The 12,098-nt window shown below is 42.0% G+C and overlaps 2 protein-coding genes across 7 annotated transcripts in view; both read left to right on the top strand.

The window, feature by feature from the left end:
- The first annotated feature begins 339 nt into the window (after positions 1-339).
- sil1 (SIL1 nucleotide exchange factor) lies at positions 340-4,735 on the top strand. 3 transcript variants are annotated; one of them, XM_079269374.1, is made up of 12 exons: positions 340-402; positions 742-877; positions 1,311-1,428; positions 1,502-1,607; positions 1,779-1,857; positions 2,046-2,132; positions 2,710-2,805; positions 2,909-3,030; positions 3,156-3,252; positions 3,341-3,505; positions 4,001-4,165; positions 4,296-4,735. In XM_079269374.1, exons 2-12 carry the CDS (start codon positions 794-796, stop codon positions 4,494-4,496), a joined length of 1,320 nt encoding a protein of 439 aa, XP_079125500.1. In that variant the 5' UTR covers positions 340-402; positions 742-793; the 3' UTR covers positions 4,497-4,735. The 3 variants fall into 3 exon arrangements, with proteins under 3 accessions (XP_079125500.1, XP_079125501.1, XP_079125499.1); XM_079269375.1 differs by having other exon boundaries at positions 364-402; positions 745-877; XM_079269373.1 differs by having other exon boundaries at positions 394-616.
- A 1,910-nt stretch (positions 4,736-6,645) lies between these two features.
- Positions 6,646-12,098, top strand: part of uvssa (UV-stimulated scaffold protein A) — a 42,595-nt gene continuing 37,142 nt past the window's right edge. For 2 of the 4 annotated variants that reach the window (XM_079268056.1, XM_079268054.1), the window contains exons 1-6: positions 6,646-6,795; positions 7,681-7,807; positions 8,770-8,923; positions 9,670-9,846; positions 10,804-10,924; positions 11,129-11,524. In XM_079268056.1, the coding sequence (XP_079124182.1) occupies positions 7,698-7,807; positions 8,770-8,923; positions 9,670-9,846; positions 10,804-10,924; positions 11,129-11,524 (958 nt within the window). In that variant the 5' untranslated portion in view covers positions 6,646-6,795; positions 7,681-7,697. Of the gene's footprint in view, positions 6,796-7,101; positions 7,179-7,680; positions 7,808-8,769; positions 8,924-9,669; positions 9,847-10,803; positions 10,925-11,128; positions 11,525-12,098 lie in introns of all 4 variants that reach the window. The other 2 variants (XM_079268055.1, XM_079268057.1) reach the window with 2 other exon arrangements.

Here is a 12,098-nt window from a genome sequence, read left to right as displayed (position 1 = left end):
GGGGGCTCCGTTACTCCCCGCTGGGTGGTGTGTGTCTGATTCATTACTGCTGTCGGCCTATCCCAGGGGAAGAGCTCTCTTACCTTTAGGAGTCCAGAAGAGATGAGCAACACTGGACTTTGGTCGGATACAAACACATTTTATTAGTTTTTTTTACAATAAAAGGAGATAAAAGTTTACAAAAAGCATGTCTAAAGAGCTACATTTGACACATTATAATATCATATTGCCTAATTACCATTCCGGACCAGCTGGCGGCAGCAATGTTCGCGTGCCACCGCTTTAAGAGCTTTCTAGAGAAGAAGACGAAGACCCACGTGGACCAATGAGAGTTCAGAGGCCAGTGACGGAAGCCTTCAGGAGGAAGCGCGGTGTGCTGAGTGTGTGATGTCACTGGAACCGGTGAGTTGTTGCTCGAGCGCTGCCGGTGTACTCTAACTACTCGAACTATAACTTTCATATCCAGTCTGGGTATCTTTGCCCTTCATCGCTTGGTTGCTGTCACACATGGGAAGCTGTTCTACGCCAAACTCCGTTCAAAATCTGGACTAATTCCGTTTGGACACCTGACCTTTGGTATCATACATCTAACTGTCTTACCGTGTAATACCAGGAGGCAAGTTAAAAAAGACTGTTTATCTGTTCCAAATGTAACTGTGCCCTACCCGAACAAGGTCACGTGAACACATCATATTTGTAGATGGAGTCTGCCTGGTGAGAATGAGTTTGTTCTCCATTCAGCAGGTGGTATCGGTTCGGCTGTTCCGCTGTGCTGCCTCCTGGTCCACTCACCATGAAGCTGATGTCCTGCAGTGCTGCTGGAGCCGCTGTTCTGCTGCTGCATTGCTGTCACATAGCCAGCATTCTTGGACAGAATGTGAGTTCTACTGGATGACGTAATGTTTTTCATGTCTTACATGACGTCACGTTTGGGATGGGGACCAGCATGCAATAGGGTGAAAGGTTTTCGCCACAGGATGGTATTCTGTGTAGTTCAACTTTGATATTCAAGGGACGAAAGCCATGAGTTGGAACAGCAACTTGAAGTCAGTTAACACTCGGTTGTGTGCATCCGCAGGAAAATACCTGACAATTTGGATTTTAGTGTTTACCTGAAATTGAAGTCTTGGTTTGAGGATTACTGGAGTTCCTGAGGGAAAAGGAGTTTCCCTCATCACCAAAAGAGAAGGTTTAATTACTAAAAACGAATATGCAAGCATGCATAATAGATATAGTCTTATTAAAAGCAAATAGTTTTTTTGTGTTTGTATCAAAACTTCAAAAAAGTGATGTTTTCTGTGTGTGTGCAGTCTGACTGCGCATTAACTGTGGTGGAGGGAGGAGGTGCTGACGAAGACGCAGAGGTGACTGGTGATGGAGATTTCGAGGTGGTCCAACCTACTGAGGATTGGCAAACGCTCAAAGCAGGTAATGTACTGCAGGGTGTACTGGTGCTGTCGTAGTCAAACGGACTTCTGTTTTAGACTTGTGTGTGGCACAGGCCAAGCAGTGCCAGCAGGTTCCCATGTGAGGCTGAATCTGCAAACAGGACAGAGGGAGGTCAGACTGGGAGAAGAGCAGCTCAAATATTGGACACAAGAACACAGGTATGGGTCCAGGAAAACACCCCTTCCTTTAAGATCGCGTGACTTCACTGAGTATTTAATTTCACCTGTTGCATACTTTGTAGAAGCAGCAGTTCCTGCAGCCTGAGTGTTCTCGCTTCGAGAAGGACACAACCTGAATATTCTGTCTGCAGTAAAGGTCTGTCTTTGCAGAGAGACGGAAGAGATCCGGTCTACCATCAGTCCTGATGAGCTGAAACGGGCCATGAAGAAGATGGAGGACCTGAGCCCAGTGAGCAAAGACACAGACCAACAGTTAACAGCACAGATATTCAACATTCCATTCTAAGGATAGTTTGTATTTTTGAAGTGGGGTTGTATGAGGTAGTTATCCAGAGTCAGTGTATCACTTCCACTAGATGGCAACGTATCACAACAGTACTGTGCTGTGAGTGTCCTCTCGTTGCCATGTGTTCGCAGGACACTGTGACATCCCGGTACCGGCCCCTGGAGGAGTTAAAGAGAGACTTTGCTCAGCTGGACCTGCTGGTGGAGACTGATGTTCAGGTATTACATGTAACTCACACAAATCAGGGGAGACCAACTATTCCACTTTTGAAGGTTTTCACAATTACGAACTTTGGCCTTCGGATTAAACAGATTAAAACTCTGAGGAGCGGCTTGTCACTGAAAGGAGAAAAGCTGGTCCACCTTAAAGGTCGGTCCACCTTATGTGATGACTTGAGAAAAGAATCAGCAGACGAATTGACAGTGAAAACATTTGTAGTTGCAGGTGTAATCAATCAAAATAACAGTGGTGCTAGTATCGTCATAGGATGTGGTGTAGTTTCAATCATGCACTTGAGCCTATATTAGGTTTTTATTGCTGAAATGATGACAAAGCTACCATTCAGCGGAGAGGGCAAGTTGTGCGTCAGACATCTGACCTTTCATCATGCTCAGAAAGCAGCTCTGTGCAGAGACTTGCATGTTGGTAAGCTGTGGGATCTCCTCTTGCAGCTGCTTCAGCAAAATACTTTCATCACATCAGCTGATGTTGGTTTTTACTGTAAAGCCGCTGCAGGACATGTTGAAATCAACTGTCAACCATATTGTAGTTGTTTACGAGTTGTGGTGTGTGTAGATAATGAAGCGCCTGCTGGACCAGTTTAACAGCAGCAACTCGAGCACGGAGCAGAAGCTGAGCATCCTGCTGGAGCTGGAGTACCTGGTGCATCAGGTAGCCCCACACATGCGCTGATACACAGTCACACCTACAAGGTGGCCTGCAGATGTGTTCGGAGATGTAAGTTGCTGACTTTGCCTGCATGTTTGTGTGTTAGGTGGATAACGCTCAGAACCTGTGTTCGATGGGGGGTCTCCAACTCATTGTAGACAGTCTGAACAGCACCGACTTCAGATTTCAGGAAAGCTCTGCCTTTGTTCTGGGATCTGCTGTGTCAAGGTACAAACAAACAGCTGCATGTTAACTGTGTTTAGCTAAGATCTGACAGCAGACCAATGAAACCGCAGCTCTACAGAACAGCTGTTCAACATCAGCAGCCACACATTTGTGCTTCTGTCCTGCAGTAACCCGGAGGTTCAGGTGAAGGCTGTGGAGAGTGGGGCTCTGCACATGCTCTTAACCGTACTGGCCACTGCACAGCCCCTTAGAGTCCAAAAGAAGGTACTGAACACAAACCCGCATTGCACTTTATTGTTGAGAAGGTGTGTTCAGGTGTAATGTTTCCCGTGTGTGATTGTCCTCTTGTCAGGTTCTGTTTGCAGTGGCCTCCCTCTTACGTAACTTCCCCTACGCACAGCGCCACTTCCTGTCACATGGAGGGCTGCAGGTTCTGTCAGAGCTGTTCAGGGCAGATGGAGGTGGAGTTCTGCGTACACGCATTGTCACCATGTTGTATGACATGATCAGTGAGAAGGTATAGCCTGTGTCATTATTATGGGAATTGAGTCAGGTGGTGTTGGGTACAGCAATGGGGATATCAGCTGTTCAGCAGTTTAGTTCAGTGAATGGAAGGAGAGGGGGTAAGGGAGCGAGTCTTATTTTTTGCTGACCGCTGTTTTATCGCGCAGCTTACTGCTGTTTATTGCCGTTTACTTCTGTTTAAACGCTGTTTTAACGCCTTTAGACGCTGTGGTGAAAGTCGCTTGAACCTTTAGAATGCGTGGTATCCAGCACAAGTGGCTGTTTATCCTTCTTGCAGATAGATATGCAAAACGCAGCCACTGGATCTGAGTCATTGACGGCCAGCGCGTCCGCATGTTGGTCTCTCCTACTCAGCCTCTCGGTGACTCTTTTTGTTTCAGGTAGTCATCTGTACAAACGGTGTTTGAGCTTGACCTAGGAGTTTGGCCCTTGTTGAGGATGTAGAATATGACTTCCTAGATGATGTTGGTCTGTCCTGCTCCACCAGGAGCTGACCTCTCAGGGTGGTCTGGACCTGGTGCTGGATGCCTCCCATGAGGAGCGGGTGCGTCAGTACTCCAAGGTGTCTCTGCAGGGGGAGCTGCTGGATAAGGGCTGGTGCAATCTGGTCCCACAGCTGCTGGAGTCCACTGAGCATGACTACAGAGAGAAGGTAGACTGACTGTGATGAAGTTGATGATAAACAAATGATGACCCATATATGCCTTTTAAGAAACCCAGAATGGCTAAACAAACATTCATGAAATGAGCTTGTTCTGTGGTTCCTGTGGTTTCTCTCTCAGGCTCTGCGGGCCTTGTTGGCGATGGCTCCAATGTGTCTGGATCATTACCGCTCAGACAGGTCTCTGCTGGGCTCGCTGCTCTCTCTCAGAGACCAGTACCAGGAAATGGTCCAGTCAGAAATGATTGTAGGAGAGGAGAGCAGCTACTTCGCAGAGATTGTAGAACTTATAAATGCTCTACAAGTCAAAATCATGAGATGAGATGAGAGAGACCATCACTCTTCAAACGCATGGCCAACGACAGACGAGCCAACTCCTCAAGACAAGAGTCTATTGCATGCAACTAAAGGTCAAGGGGCACACCTTGAGGACACCTGTTGGGCTGGCCCTGTGGATTCATTGGTTAGTCAGTACGAGCTCGAGCTGCCACATTTTATTTGTTGGCCTTAGAACCTTTTTTTTGGATGTGTGTGCGGATGAGAATAAAGGTGTTTTTTTTACTTTGTGTTCATAATAAGTATTAATTAATTATGTAAAAATGTTGTGTTTCCTGGAGGGTTACCTTCAAATTATATTATGAATTCTAGTGTTAAAAGTCAAAGCTTTACTCCGCCGAGGAGGTTGAGCAGCAGCCATTTTTGACTCAAGCCGATGAATAAACCTAAACTAAATTATAACTCATTTGAAAGCCTGGTTCCAACCTGGAAACAATACAGCCGGTTCTATTTGTTATAGTGTACCGCGCCCCAGGTCCGTATTCTGAATTCCTATCAGAGGTTTTATCAAATCTAATCCTTAAAACAGATGGTCATTATTGTAGGTGACTTTAATATTCATGTGAACATTGATCATGACAGCCTTAGTACTGCGTTCTTCTCATTATCAGATTTGATTGGATTCCGTCAGATTGTACAGAAACCCACTGTTTGAACCACACCCTCGACCTGCTTCTGGCTCCTATAGACCTCAGTAGTAATGACTTCATGAACTTCTTCAATGATAAGATGATAACTATTGGAGAGAATATTAATAATCTACTGCCCTCAACCAGTACAATCTATCCTCAAATAGAGTTACCATAGAAACAGTTGTAAACCCTGACATATGTTTAGATGGCTTTACTCCCATCGACCTTGACAAACTGACGTCTAAACCTTCCACCTGTCTCTTAGACCCTATACCGACTAGACTTCTTAAAGAAGTGCTACCGTTAGTTAGCATGTCTTTACTAGATATGATCAACCGGTCTTCACTAACAGGCCATGTCCCACAGTCCTTCAGAGGAGCTGTGATCAAACCTCTTCTTAAGAAGCCCACTCTTGATCCAGAGGTGTTGGCCAACTACAGACCGATCTCTAACCTTCCCTTCCTCTCTAAGATCATTAGAGCATTAGAGCAGCTTCCAACATTATATGGGCATCAAAGGAACCGCACTAAGCTGGTTTAAGTCCTATTTATCGGATCGACCTCAGTTTGTAAATGTAAACAATGAATCCTCCACGAACACCAACGCTAGTCATGGAGTTCTGCAACGTTCTGTTCTTGGACCATTTGTATTCACTTTATATGCTTCCTTAGGCAATATCAAAAACACTCTATAACCTTTCTTTGTTATGCAGATGATACTCAATCATAATTGACCAACCAGTTCACTAAACTTCAAGCGTGTCTTGAGGACATAAAAACCTGGATGACCTGCAAGTTATTCTACTCGGCCCAGCACACCTCCGACATCGGCTATCTAATGATATAGTTTCTCTAAAACAGGATGTCGTATGTGTACAGATTGTAAAGCCCTCTGAGGCAAATTTGTGATTCGTGATTTTGGGTACAAAATAAATGTTATATATCTAAAATAAACATTGCTGTGTAAACAGAATGTTTTGCTTTTGGATTGTGTTTGTGTTCTCTCCCAGATGTTCATCTGTTCCAGCAGCCAGCGTCAGTAACCGTCATTCACTTCATAATATAAAAACCACACATCTTATTCATACTTCTTGTTTCATGATGTCACTGAATTGTAACATGGCACAGTATTGTATTAGTTTTGGTACCTATTCCAGACTATAATCTGATGTGATCTGAATGTTTCAAAGCCAACAGCACTGCAGGCACAACATTTTAGATGCCTCCCAGTAGAACACAGCCGATTGTAATTCGGCACCACCACACTACAGCACATACCACACTAAACTACAACTTATGAAAGTAGAATCACAGATGCAACAAAAACTGTATTAGTATTATTCATTTGCATTCGACTGTATACGACGTTATGAGTGCATGAAGGTCCTTTGTATGTATTTGGTCCATGTGCCGTACAGGCGGTGCGCCTTTTCGGTGCTTTTATTCTGAAAAGTCAAACCGGTAGTACAAGTAGCGAACGGAAATATGTGTGTCTCGAGGAAGGTAAGTAAACGGTTAACATAAAAACGGGGCTGAAGAGCAGGCGTTAATATAATGTCATGAATGAACTACGAGTTGCGTTGATCAGTTGGAGCTAACAGCTGGAAAATGTGCTGAGTCAGTAACCTTACCTAATAAAACAAGCTACTTACTGGTAAGTGGTTTACGACACCGAAAACCTGTTTACGTTTGTTAGCATTGTAGCAGCTAGCAAAGCTATAAATTCACTTCAACGCAATTTTGACTTAAATACATTTTCTAGAATTGTGTAACTTAGTTGTATAATAGAACTTGTTTATGTTTACCTTTTAAATTTCATAAAAAGTGCTAAAATGTAAATCAGAAAGATAAGTATTTAAAATTGTGATGTAGCGTTAGCTGGCTACATAATTAACGTTACTTGTATGGAACTGTTTGCATGTTAATGCATATTGTGTGTTTCTGCATTGTCTGTATATAGGAAGGTGTAGCCCCAATGATCACTCGATTATCATTACAGTCTAGTACAGTACATGTACTGCTAGTGGGTGGTAGATGGTAAGCTTACGAAACCTCGTTATATAGATCTATATAACCAAGAAATAGCCGTGTAACGTATGCTATGACGTTACTTCGCAATGTAACGTTACTAAATATATTATATATTGTAGTATAGTTGTTTTTAAGCATCAACATGAACAATTATGAATCTTATTTTACAATGGGAGGACACCTGGTACTTTAAATAATCTTCAGTATTTGTTTTAATATTGCATGACAGCCTTCAATAACCATCAGTGTACAGGTTAATAAGCATTACATATGCGATTTTTTCGGAGATAAAACACTTCCATATTATTCTGTCTTTCTTTCTGTCTGCATCTCCCCATGACTGATCTGATGACATGATCTGATCGTGGTTATACCAGGATTCACATCCCACTTTTTTCAGTTTTGCAGATATTTAGATATTTTTGTATTATGTCTCCTTGAATGGTTTGGCTGGAGAACTTCACTCTTGGTAAACTCCTTTTAGTCAGCAGTATATCTCCTTTCACAGGTGTGTTAATGAATTAGATGGAGTTGTCTCGGAGGGACAGGCTGTCAGAGCTGGTGGAGCAGCTTACCACATCAGGAGAACCACAGCTCAACCAGGACAGCATGAAGGAAATCAAGAAGATCTGCAAGTATGTCACGAACTGAGGCTACATTTCTACCCAGAGAGATACTTCAGGCATAAGTCACTGTGTACCATGGAGTACTTCCTAGTTCCTCCTCTCTGAAAAAAGCCAAAGTAGTAGTCCATTAATACACCGTACATATTCAGAATTCTGAGTTAGGACTGACATCACACTTTTGCTCTGGGCCCCTTTACAGGTTAATCCGACCGTGCAAAGGTTTCAGTACATTTTTGATGATGCAAAATATTCTCCATTGTCAGTGAAACATTGTAACATACTGTACATATACACTGCATTGATTTTTGTATACCCCGAACCAATCTGAGACAATAGATATAATATACGCCAATGTAGGCACTTTTGTTTACAGCGCTGGGGGTAATATTCAGAGTAAAAACGTTTTTAAAATTTGCGAAAAACAAAATAGGGAATTCATATTCAGAGATTGAAATCATAAATCTGAGAAGAAAAAACAAAAAATTATCTGAGATTATATATATATAATGTATATGTATATATATATATACGTGTGTATATATATATATATATATATATATATATGTATGTATATATATATGTATATATATGTATATATATATATATATATGTATGTATATATATATGTATATATATGTATATATATGTATATATATGTATGTATATATATGTATATATATGTATATATATGTATATGTATATATATGTATGTATATATATGTATATATGTATATGTATATATATGTATGTATATATATATATGTATATGTATATATATGTATGTATATATATATATGTATATATGTATGTATGTATGTATGTATATAATTTATTTGACCTACAATTGCCTTAATTCGACGCTGTAGTGATATTCATGGTAAAGTTAGAATTCACATGATTATAAGAACACGAAAATATTCCTACATGTTATATGGAGCTTAACTTTTCACTCTGTCTTTCATTCCTCCCAGAGTGTCGAATGACTGCATAGACCACGTGTACCACTCAGTGATATCTCAGCTCAACCAAGAACATGCTGAGGTCCGACTGTCTGCCTTCCAGATCGCCAGTGAGCTCTTCTCCAGATCACACCACTTTAGAACGCTGCTGGTGGACAACTTCCAGGTACTGGCATCATGTAGACCAGGGGTCACCAACCTTTTTGAAACTGAGAGCTACTTCAAGGGTACTGAGTAGTACGAAGGGCTACTTGTTTGATACAAACTTCCTGAATAACAAAGTTGCACAGATCACCTTTTAACAATAATAATAATAATAATAATACTATATGTGAAGAGACTGTCTGATCACATGTCAATGTTAATTATTCCTCACAATAATGAATAACAATGATTGTGTATTTTGTTCAAAATCACACCTGTTATATCTTTGTACAAATAATCACTTCTAATTTTTTTAGAAATCATTAACTGTCATATCTATCTTCAAATCATGTCTTGTTACCTTTGTAACATTTTTGAACAAATCATGAACTCTGTCCCATGTTTACACAAATGATCAGTTATGTAAGATAAAAAAAATCAACGCTCACATTTTTTAAATGAATTGGTACTAATCACCAACTTTTGGGAATTCTGGGTCACCGGTGCATTGCACAATGAAGCCTGCATGCCGACCCGTCATGGTGGGAGCCCCGTCTGTTGTCACAGACACCAGCTCTTCTAATGGAACCTTTTTCTCCACGAAGAAACGAGTAAAAAGTCTCATCTAGCCGAGGTGCGCGAGGGTCTTTGGGCGCCTGCGTTCAAACCTCTAGTCTGGGTCTTTTGGGTCGGATTGAGGTCAGGTTTTTCAAATATGTCCCATCCTTCTTCCCTTCCTTGTGTCTCTGACTCGTCCCTCTTCTGTAGGAGTTCCTGGAGTTGACGGTAGAGACTGACTCAGAGCAGCCTCTCCCCCCTCCTAAGGAAGTAGCCAGGAAACTCCGGTCCCTGGCCATCCAGACTGTCCAGTCATGGCAGACCTCTTATGGGGCAGCTTATAAGAAGTTGGCACTGGGCTACCACTTTCTCAAACAGGTTAAGAAGGTGAGAGGGATTAAACTGCCCTTTTTTGTCTCTGTCAAACAAACTGTCCTGTGACATTCTGTTGATGAATTACAACATTGAGATTGACACCACAGTGTGTCACATTTTAGCCGTAATATTTTGCCTATAAAGCTTATTTGAATATTTTTTTAATCCTTTTTTCAACCAGAATGGTCCCATTGAGATACAATATCTCTATAAAACAAACAGGTTACTTACCAAAACACAACAATAGCCATAAAACATAAAGGAACCAGAGGCTCCAATAAGCAACAATATTATAGATGACGAGTTTTATAACAACACCACAGAGTTTATAGGTCTGCACCAATTATGTTTCAACGTCAACATTGCGATGTGCGCATGTGCAATAGTTCACATGCCGCGATGACACTGCCGGTAGGGACGACTTCATCAGCTGAAATTGCTGTATGAAAACTATGAGCCAGCCAAACAACCGCAAATCACTGCCTATGATTGTGAAAGAGGTCATTTGGCATGCAGATGAGAAAGCACTTCATCATTTCCAAAAAACTCTCTTGCACGCTTAGTATGGGCCATGGGTTAAGCCATTGGTTCAGCCATTGGTTAAGCCATGGGTTAAGCCATTGGTTAAGCCATTGGTTCAGCCATGGGTTAAGCCATTGGTTAAGCCATTGGTTCAGCCATGGGTTCAGCCATGGGTTCAGCCATGGGTTCAGCCATGGGTTCAGCCATGGGTTCAGCCATGGGTTCAGCCATTGGTTCAGCCATGGGTTCAGCCATGGGTTCAGCCATGGGTTAAGCCATGGGTTCAGCCATTGGTTCAGCCATTGGCACGCGTGCCTAAAGTTACTGAACCCTGCACTCTATGATGTATACCTGCTCCGGTAAGTATCACTCCTTTCCTGTGCTACTGTTGCTATCTACTTGAATGGTGTCTTCCAAATTGATTAACATGCCCCATGTTGCTGTCAGGTGGACTTCCAAGATGCTGAGGCCAGGACAGTAGCAGAGAGGAGCAGGGAGGTGGACAGACAGAGGAAAATGCAGAGAATCTACAAGGAGAGAGTAGAGGCAGCCTCCAAAGACATGGAGGGTAAACACCACATCAGTCAACAAAACGTTGTCAAGTGACAATAATAATGATAACTGATTCTTTATGAACTAGACTGGACCAAATTGACAGTCCAGCGTACTGTCTAAAATCCCGTCAAGATCTTGTTTGAACGTTGTTTTGTTTGGGAGTTTTTCAAATGAAGCAAAGATTTAACATGAGATTTACGTATTGTTTCTTTGTCAGAGTCATACCAGGAAATTGAGGCAACATTGACGGAGATGGAATCCTGCATGAGCCTGCTTTTCCCTGAGTTTGACATTATAGACATCCAGACAACCAATAGCAGCCCTCCCAGCTCCCAACCAGCCAATGAATGTCTATCAGTTGAGGAACAGCCCTGTTGCAGCAAAGACCTGAAGGATGACAGGAGAGAAGGAATGATGCAAAAGAAGGAGGAGAGCAGAGAAGAAAAGAAAAGCAATTGGGAGGGAGAGGAGGAGGAGGAGGAGGAGGAAAATAAGGACGAGGCGGAGGGGAGTAGTGAAGAAGAGGAGGCGGAGTCTCTTGATGAAGACTTGTTTATTCGGAACTCTGGACTCATCTCTCACGCCTACAGTCTGGACCTGAACTTGAGTCCTGGTGGGTGCAGCTCACATACACTCACTCATTATAATGCTACTAATACAATCTTTAGTGAAGCTTATGATGTTGACAGTGTCTTACAGGTGATGATTCCATTGGGGGTGGACAAAATAATAGACACATGCTAAATATTACAAATGCATCACATATTATACCTCCCAGAATTATCATTGTTGATTCAACAGTTTGGTCTAACAATTGAACATTATAAACTTACTTCATTCCTGCTTTGTTATTTATTTTATTGAATACATTAAGTTAGGTGTTCCTAATAAACTGGCAACTCAGTGTATATTTATATACTGTCCTTGACCATTCAGACATAGGGCTGGGTATCAAACCTGATGTAATACGAGATGTATTTGATTCTGACTTAAATGTAGCAACAAATGTAAAAAACTGTCAATTACAACATTTTTTAATTTCTCCATTCTTTGATCATCCATCCATTATCGTTAACCGCTCATCCTGTTCAGGGTCGCCAGACTGTCACAGGGCTGTCTTTGATCAGATAGTTCCTAATTGAACTCCCAAGTTTCTCTCTGGGACTGTGTGAGATAGTCTTTACGAA

This window comes from Melanostigma gelatinosum (genome assembly GCF_949748355.1).
Source record: "Melanostigma gelatinosum genome assembly, chromosome: 5".
Lineage (NCBI taxonomy): Eukaryota > Metazoa > Chordata > Actinopteri > Perciformes > Zoarcidae > Melanostigma > Melanostigma gelatinosum.
This window is presented reverse-complemented; position numbering and strand designations above follow the sequence as displayed.

Coding starts and splice junctions, on each gene's coding strand:
- sil1 (XM_079269374.1), top strand. CDS start 794: ATGAAGCTGATGTCCTGCAGTGCTGCTGGAGCCGCTGTTCTGCTGCTG. Junction 1,429..1,501: donor TTGGCAAACGCTCAAAGCAG/GTAATGTACTGC, acceptor TGTGTGGCACAG/GCCAAGCAGTGCCAGCAGGT. Junction 3,506..4,000: donor ATGACATGATCAGTGAGAAG/GTATAGCCTGTG, acceptor CTGCTCCACCAG/GAGCTGACCTCTCAGGGTGG.